This window comes from Phacochoerus africanus, chromosome 15 (assembly GCF_016906955.1).
Source record: "Phacochoerus africanus isolate WHEZ1 chromosome 15, ROS_Pafr_v1, whole genome shotgun sequence".
NCBI classification, from domain to species: domain Eukaryota; kingdom Metazoa; phylum Chordata; class Mammalia; order Artiodactyla; family Suidae; genus Phacochoerus; species Phacochoerus africanus.
Genome location: NC_062558.1, coordinates 132,358,797 through 132,368,130, shown reverse-complemented (window position 1 = coordinate 132,368,130; position 9,334 = coordinate 132,358,797). Strand labels below are relative to the sequence as shown.

General features: G+C 38.0%; 1 protein-coding gene across 5 annotated transcripts in view; it reads right to left on the bottom strand.

The window, feature by feature from the left end:
* Positions 1-1,031: 1,031 nt before the first annotated feature.
* Positions 1,032-9,334, bottom strand: part of PLEKHA1 (pleckstrin homology domain containing A1) — a 56,483-nt gene continuing 48,180 nt past the window's right edge. For 3 of the 5 annotated variants that reach the window (XM_047760263.1, XM_047760267.1, XM_047760268.1), the window contains 4 exons: positions 8,792-8,856; positions 7,862-7,925; positions 6,026-6,115; positions 1,032-3,404 (listed from right to left, as the gene is read on the bottom strand). In XM_047760263.1, the coding sequence (XP_047616219.1) occupies positions 3,096-3,404; positions 6,026-6,115; positions 7,862-7,925; positions 8,792-8,856 (528 nt within the window). In that variant the 3' untranslated portion in view covers positions 1,032-3,095. Of the gene's footprint in view, positions 3,405-4,702; positions 4,774-6,025; positions 6,116-7,861; positions 7,926-8,791; positions 8,857-9,334 lie in introns of all 5 variants that reach the window. The other 2 variants (XM_047760264.1, XM_047760265.1) reach the window with 2 other exon arrangements.

The window sequence follows — 9,334 nt, the reverse complement described above, 5'->3', positions numbered from 1 at the left end:
CTATTACCACATGAATAAACCACAGCAAGGCACTACTCACCATTGGGTCACGTCATAAAAACAGACCACCAGGATTCTATCAATAAAAACTGTACATGCTAACCCCAAATCAGCAATATTTTCAATGCATGTCTTATGTGAAATTTGACAAAAATACTATTTTTGCAAGTCATTAAAAAATAAATACCTACACATGATCAATTCTGGGTCTGCTTAACTGGGAAGTTAACGGAAAATGCACACTCATCTACCTCTCTCTTCATGTCCTATGTGGACTGTCAAACCCTTTCAATGATAAGGAAGATTCTTACCAAATCTGGTACTGAGCTATTATGTCACTCCATTTTTATACAAGTATTTCCCATTGCACCAAGTCTTAGAACTTCTGATAAAGACACAACCACCACTTGAACGGAGAAAAGGATCTCTTTTTGTATGTGTGAAAACAACAAAGTTTAGAACTTTCTCATTTTGGCTTTTTAAAAAATAAAAACATTTAAAATACTTCTCAGGGCAAGAAAATTAAGTTGCACCAGTTAATAAAAATTACCAAGACCAATATTCTTTATCCAATTCCATTATTGATGGATGCTAGACACACAGCAGATGTGGACTTGTTACTAATATGTGGTTTGCAAGAAGCAGCCCCTAACACCTGGCAGTGTGTTTTTCTGAGCGCACATCAACAGCCATCTGGGGATGAGCATGTCCTCTGCACTCATCCTTATCTGCCGGTGTCACACCAAGCTGACCACTAACCAAGCACGGCAAAAGCAGCACAGCGAATTCAAACTATGCTCAGAAGCCAGCCTAATTTTGCTTTTCAGAAGATGCTCCTGAATTAAGCAAAATAAGCTTTTTTCCCAAAAAGACTCATTTTTCCTTGTGCAATTACATATCAAGCTACAGCCTTTCAAAGGTTACCAAATAATTAGTCTGTCCTTAAATATGTAAATTCAATTAACCACCTTTTATACTAGTTCTATTTGCTTGTAGCCACAAGAGCTGAGCCAGATCAAGTGAAAAATAAGTTACAATTAATTCTGAGCAGTTTATTCTCAAGTCATTATTACAGTTTTTAACAGTTGGACATATAAAGATATCAGACGTAAACACTGGGAAGTACACACACATATTCCCATTCTGAAAGGAGACATGTTATATATACAGGAGGAAAAATGCAGCAAATATTAAGGTCTTCAAAGTAACTTCTGACAATCCAGATGCGACATATTTACAAGAAAAGTATAAGTTTTAAAATAATTAAATAATTTTCATAGAATTATAAAAGTATTGAGATAAATATTAGGAGACCCTGACAATCGCAAGAACATTTTCCTACGCTACTAAATACAAGGGTAGTTCTATAAAAAGTTCCAAAATAGAGCTAATATTTTGCCACTATGAAATATATCAAATACCAATACCAAAATATTAAAACAAACATGCAACATGGAAGCTGTACCAACAAAAACAGCATTAGGTTCCCAAATACTGCCAACTGTCCACGGTGTGTTCATGAAAAAGAAGCTAAGAGTTTGCTGAAAGTGTGGTAACTACTTCAAACCTTTCATTCTACCATTCTATTTTCAAATGCAGCTGCAAAAAAGAAACGATCTACGTATAAGTTTTTAAAATATTAGCTTATGAACGAAAATGTTGAGTGGTGCATTCCTTATGCACCCGGATTTTTAAACTGATGTTATAATTCTGGTGTAAGAGATAGTAACCTCTGGACCCCACCACCCTAGTAAGAAATCTCTTTTCCAAAGAAGTCACTTAGAAAATGAAGAGCAGAAATGGTGACATGCACGAATTCAAAACAAGACAGTACTTGTAATATGGCAAAACAGCATACAAATAGCAGCATGTGAAATTCAAGACTATTTTCTTAAAGCAAATGTTTAAGACTGAACCGTTAAAAACAGTACTTGGTCAAACTGGTCTGTTACTCAACACCCAAAACTAATGATTTTTTTCGAGAGGCGCTCACATCTGTGACAGCCCATGATTAAATGTCTACTCAGATCTGTGTTCTAAAACAGATATATTGCACAGACAGGAGAGTAACAACATTCTGGTCTAAAACAAAATGGTTTCTTATTTAATATGTTAAACTATGCTACTGAAAATTAATTTTCTCCCAACTGTTTAAAACCAATCACATGTAGGCCTTCTGAGCACATTCATCTCAAAACATTCCTCGACAAGATGGAAAAACACAGGCACTTGAATATAGGGTATTAGTGACAAAAAGCAAAGGCTATGATCACATGACTAAGGGCTGCATGTCTTTACATATAAACTTGAGGTCGTTCGCTGATCCACATACAGAAATGGAGACCTATTTACAAAACTTTGACAAGCAAATCAGACCTTCCAGAAATTTCATACCAAATAATTTTCACTGAATAAAGCAATGACGTCTGCCAGGTCTTGATTAAGCTTTTACAAACCAACGTCTGAGATACGACTGTTTGATTTCTCATTTCCCCCCTTTCTCCACCCCAGCACAACCCACAACCCTAACAGTCCAATAACATCCCCTATGCAAAACCTACCACTCACCTGTGATCCACAGCATCAAAAATGGTGACCATTTCAAAACTGTCCACACCGCAGTATAAATTTTACAGCACCCAGACGCGTCATGAGTTTTAGGTGTATTTGCCTGGCAATATTTCATTCAATAATATTAACCAGCACGAATGTGTAAAGATTGAACATTTAATAGGAAATCACAGTAGCATTTTTAAAACAACCAAAATAATTAATAAGCCTTGTTAATGGTTTAAACTGTGGAACATTTAAGTTGTCAAATTCACTAGGAAAAGAGGTTGCACACACGTTTTTACCACCCCAGTGAGAACAAAGCTGCAGACAGCTGATGCTGAGACACTTAAGGTTTCTTTCTCTCTTTCAAGAAGTTACATTTCGTTTGGCTACGTCCTAGATTCTTGGTTTACCAGCTTAGAAAGAGTGCGTCTACGAGGCTATATGCATGGAAACCCTCTCCCCTTTGTCATCTTTGGCTAGAAGCCTCGTGCAAGGACACTGAGGGCTAAACGGGGGGTCAGGCTTCGGGTGCCTCCCTCTCACACGTCACTGACTGGAAGGCTAGCGTCATCCAAGTCCACGGGGTCACAGTCTGGTTCCTGAGGGCCATTTTTACGCTGAGGTTTTAGCAGAGCTTGTTCAGTCACTTTGGGAGCTGGTTCTCTTGGAGAGACAGTCTGGACCTTGAAGTTCCCTGGCTTGACCTTGGCAAGAGATTCGTAAAATCCTCGCTTCTCCACGGTAAAGCTTGAGACCAAAGAGTTGCTGCGAGCGGCTGGGGAATGTGAGGCGGCTGCGCAGGCCGGGCGGCCAGCGCGTTTGGGTTCGGAAGGACAGCCGGAAGGCTCCTGCAAAGAGGAGGGCAGGTCAGACACGGCTGGGCACTGGGGACAAGGTCAGTCACTCAGTGTGAGACTTTATCCTCTGAAAAACAAACAGAACAAAACACACACACACACACACACACACACACAGAGCAGAAGCATGAGCCATGCAGCAGACGTGTGCAAGTTCTAGCCCAAAGCAATGCATTTTTAGGAGTGAGTTTAGAGCAATGACAGCCAACAACCATTTCCGCTAAGAAACCAGCTCTGTCACCAACGCCAAATGTGTCAGCTCTGACACTCTGAAGACACAGTCAGCCTCAACAGGAAAGCCGTGTTCCAATTGCAACTCAACTGTTTTAACTGCGGGCCTACCAGCTTCGCCATTTTATTTCAGTCTATTCTCACTAAACACTAGGAATTATTCCACATATTCTAGAAAGACTAAAAAATGAAAATGCAGAATATAAAAATTAAAGGTCCTTATTTCTTTAATGAACAGAACGCAACATTTTTCAAACCTATTGTTTCGCCTGGCAGCCTCACAAATTTAGCTTTTGCTTCCCTGAATTTTACTGCGACAAATAACAGCAGTCTTTTCACTTCATACTGAATTATTTGTTTTTGCATATGGCATACGTTCATATGGCTTGAGATTTGAAAGGTAGCAAAGGGTACATATTTAAGCATTTATTAAAGCTGTGGTAAAATTACTGTGAATTTTAACTTCAATATGCTTCTAATGAAATCAAATCTGAAGATAATCTTAAACATGACCGTTCCAAATGCATTGCCATATAGTTCCTAGCATACCGTGTTCATTTGTGATATTAGTAGCTTTGAGGAAAAAAAAAAAAAAAAAAGTGCTACAATCACCGAACCACCACAGATTCCCATTAGCTAGCCAAGTTTCACCTGAGGTGTGAGACGCCGTGCATGCAGTCTATCCAATGCATACGCAGGCATGAGTCTGCACACAGTGTTACCATAAAGGTGCACTTCGAGTGGTGTAGTATAAAAAATTACAAAGTACATAAACTATAGAAATTGAAACTCCCGTGGCCATTCAATAATTTAGTTTCCGAAGATAGACACGACCTTCTCATTTGGTAAAGTTCTACTTTCTTCATTATTGATCTTTTTTAAAGCTGCATATCCAACCTGATGACGGCAGTGAGAGGGTGTGCGTTAGTGCTGACAAAGTCAGTTACGGTCACTGCAGAAGGCAGTCTGGTTAACTCAACTTTCTAGAATCAGTGGTCAGTAGTGAGTAAGTCCGGGCCCTCTAGTAAGAAGGCACGTCTGCGTGAGAGCCCACATACGTGCTGCATTCCCCAGCTCTTGGCGTATACCTCTGTATACAAGGGTTCGACAGCCTTCTGGCCTGCCGCATCTGGAACACAGTGCAAAGCTAGGATTAGAGTCAACCTATACTGGGGAGGGGGAGGAAAAGAAAGTTCTGCTGATAGTTACAGGTGGACAGTCCAACTTGCCCCCACCACAAAGCACGAAACACAAACGCCCTTCTCCAACTTTTCCTCTTCCCGACAGACATTGTTTTTGCAGAGAGTCTCATACTTGACTGCTGAAAAGGGCACATAACACACAGGCAGTTACCAAATGAACCCCTACGAAAATACTGTAAGAGAGTCCCAAAACGATGTAGGAAAAACCACTTGAAAAATGAGAAAAAATGGATTTGTATTTACTGAGCTATAGCTATTTCTAACAAGAAACTATTAAAAGACAATATTACTGCAACACTGGAAAATACCTAAAGTGCAGAATGTCTAGCATTGACCATGAGTCCAGATAATAAAGGCTTTCATGCTACATATTAAACTACCTACTGCAGATGCATGGGCTGTGCTTCAAGGCACCGAAAAGTTTTTCATTTCTTGGTAGAATTTGTATTTTCAGATCAGAGATCAGTGACCAAAGTATTCTAAAGCCAGATCTTACTTATTCCTATGACATAACTTTACATGATAAACTTAAAAAGTAAAAATATTCTTCTTACTGAGAATGTTCAGCTGTTTTAATTTTATTATTATACTACCACAAAGATAATTAAGAGAGTAAAAAGCAGCTTCTTAAATTAACCTAGTAAAAAAAATGAGAATGAAAACATGAAGTGGAAAATACCAGCTGAGAATACTAGATTATATTCAAGGTTCGAGCTGCTCAACTCTTTTATGGAACTATTAAGGAAAGCCTAAATTGAAATTATAGGAAGTAAAAAGGAAATTGAGACCGTGACAAAGCTGCGTAATGCTACAACTAAGGGTAACCTTTCGTGATCAGGCCAAATACCCTCCTAAAAATTGGTAAAATTATACCAAATCTGGACCTACTGACAAGTAAGAGCTCCTAAAACAAAACAAGGAGATGTTCATTCTTTAGTTGCCCTGCTTGTGCATTTAAGACAATACAATGCACAGGAAGTTACGTATACAGAACACTACAGGAAGCATTAAATTAGAAACGCATTATTTTTTTTTGCAAGTCCAATTGGTATGAAGGTCAACATGCAGATAAATCTCAAAACAGAAAGAAACCAAAAGGATTAGGGGGAGAGGAAGAAAAATAACTTGACAGGATCAGGGGTCCCAAGGGAGTATCACCCCAGAGAGGAGGGAACATACAGAGGAAGCGGATCTGCCGGGCCCCCGCTGTGCCACGATGGCGCCAGAGACGGCTTTAATCCAGCTGTGCATCTCTTCCGGGCTATCGGCCTGAGGGAAGGAAGGATCCATTCAGTCAGGTGTTCCGCAAAATCAGCTCCTGGCTATAAAACCTGTGTATTCATTTTGGTAATTAATAATGTCAACAATAAAATCATTCTAATGCAACGACTGCCCCAAAATTTTAGAAACCACCTTTTTAAACCAGGTTTTTGCTGGGTAAGTTATTACATAGAGATGTAAGCCAGGCATTTAGTGTTTTAAGATGAGACACATTGAAAAGTCTCAATATGAATAATTCTAGAGAGAAAACAAGGAGGGGAAGAAGTCAGAGCAAGATCTTCTCATTTTGCTCTCCTCCTGCTATACTGTCTGAATTTTCAAGAAGAATCTCTCTGTAATTGTGCAGTTCTAAAACCATTTTCACATCATTTTATACATTATTTTTCTAAAAATCATTTCTAAGAGTACCCTACCCCTAAAAGAGGTACTGGTAGTCATTTTCCAAAGCCTCATCTTCCTTGATAGGACCAGGGCTCCCATGTACATTAAAAACCTCTCTCTTTCATCCGATGAAGGCCCGCAGAGGGGTGGAGAGGTACTGCTCTTCGCTTCTAGATTCTAGAATCTAGAAGTTTAAAAAAGTTAAAGATACAAGTAACACTTCTGAGTTAACGACAGTAACGAAGAATTCTTAAAAGGAAAAACTCAAAGGAGGCAAAGGTAGGGTATACTTTCAGTGATTCACCGCAAACAGGAGCACCGGTCTAGAAATCAATTTGGCAAAATAAGGTTCATGCTCAGATAGTTATTCTCACTCTAGAAACATCATAAAGTAGGAAATTCAGGCAAATTTGTGCACAAAATGTTCACCATATTACTTTATCACAGTAAATGTATAAAAACTGTATCACTGAGTGATCAGTAAGAGTGCAGCAGAGAACAGCTTAATTGTGAAACATTCATGTATGAGAATATGATTCTAAAAGGTGTTCAGAGAATTTTTAATGTCATGGAAAAAAAATGACTATGGTAAACGAAGAGGATATATACCACAATACTTCATATGCTCCTGCCTGTCATAAACAGACGTCCTCACGAAGGAAAAAAACGGCTGCCTGAATGTGGAGTTCTGTTTGATAAAATACATCTGTCTTCCTATTTTTCTGTATTTTCTAAATTTTCTGCAATAAGCATATGTAAGAACTTTCATAAAACAAATGTTCTTTTAAATAATTTATCTAAACAAATCAATCTGGTAAGTAAAAAATGTATTTTAAACTTAAATACAGGATACCTAACTATCATTCCTGAAATTTTAAGATCTACTGCATACTTTTTTTTTAATACTGAATTATTTATTTTTATTTAATTTTTCTGGCTGTAGCATACGGAATTCCTGGGCCAGGGGTCCAATCTGCCACAGCAGCTACCAGAGCTGCTGCACTGATGCTGGATCCTTAACCACTGCACCACAAAGTAACTTCTACTGGGTACTTTTATTATGGACATTTGGGCCTCCCTTTTTATAAAATTACCAAACAGTGATATAATTTAAATTCCCTTCCTTCCAAAAACAATTATTCAACTAATTTCCAGCAAAGAATATCCTTATTTGCTGAACATATATATGACCTGCCAATTATCTTTATGATTAAGTTTTATTAATTACATTTGTATTATTTGTCATATTTTTTGCTTATTTTTATGAGGAACACATTTATTTGTGTTCATTTTACCTCTAAAATTACTAATTTCTTGTTAGGAGGATCTATAATCGCCAAAGTAGAATCTTACCTGCACATAGAAAGTTCGAGACGATGTTACAATTTCAAAGAGGTTGTCCCTCATCATTATGTCACTGTTGACAAAAAAAATTTCCAGTATTTAAACAGCAGTTGTTTGATAGTTTTTCTTTCACTTGTTTGCCCAGTATCAAATATGCGTCAATAAGAAAAAAATGAGGAGTTCCCATTGTGGCTCAGTGGTTAACGAATCCAACCAGGAACCATGAGGTTGCGGGTTCGGTCCCTGCCCTTACTCAGTGGGTTAACGATCCGGCGTTGCCGTGAGCTGTGGTGTAGGTTGCAGATGCGGCTCAGATCCCGCATTGCTGTGGCTCTGGCGTAGGCCGGTGGCCACAGCTCTGATTCGACCCCTAGCCTGGGAACCTCCATATGCTGCAGGAGCAGCCCAAGAAATGGCAAAAAGACAAAAAAAAAAAAAAGAGAGTATAATATTGACTTAATTGAAAAATACCAAGTTATCATTTTTCAATTTATTTTTTCATTACATTTTACACATTTTATAGTTATATGTATTTTTAGAAAGGCTCATAAAAACTTTAAAATCCAAAGTTCCCAACTGTGAAGCAATCAGTTTGCTCAAGGAAACAATAGAGTTAACATGTTTTCTCATAAAGCTCTATTCTGCAACAGTCTTGAAATACTAAACAGAAGCTGTTCATTAAATTTTGTCCTTTATATTAATAAGCTTAAGAACTGTTTCCAAATTTTTCGTTTTCAAACCAAAAAAAAACCCCTCAATACTTTAATCTGAAGGTTTTGAGTGTTTTAGCATAGCCCCCACAAAAAGTTAAAAATAACACTAGCAATAATACAGAAAAATGTAAAAAAAACTGGTGTACCTGTGAGGACACCAATTAAACTAAGGCACTCCTGTGTATTAATACGTTGTGCCGGGCACCCAGTCAGAGGTGGCACTTACCTTTGCTTACATTCTTGAACTTTATGAACCTCTTTAAGCGGTATTACGCGGAGAGGTTCCTTTTCCTGTCAAAAAAGCAAAAAAACAGATTCATGACATATATCCTTAAAAATTATTTTTAAGCATTAGTTGTCTTATTTGGAAATCTCTGAGAAAATCATGCTTCTTTCCTGAAACACATCTAAGACTTAAGTCTACCTTCTTGAACGATCTGGCATTAGAATAGCTCAAATACCGTGACCTTTTTACACAACGTGATCTGAAGCAAGGAAACGGGCACATAACCCATATTCACATTACTTATGTCCTAAAGGACAGTGTAGCTTATTAAACGGCATTAACCACTGGACTGGACTTTTTTCTCAGTGAACCCCAATGCACTCAGGAAGTGGAGCGCTTCCTTTTTTAGATGCTCTATTAATGTGGACGGTACCAGAGCAGTGAATACCCAGCTTGAGTTAAATTTGTCATTTTAAGAATGTAACTTTTGTATAAATACATTATTTTAACAAGTACAATTTATGAAACACTTACTAAGTGCTA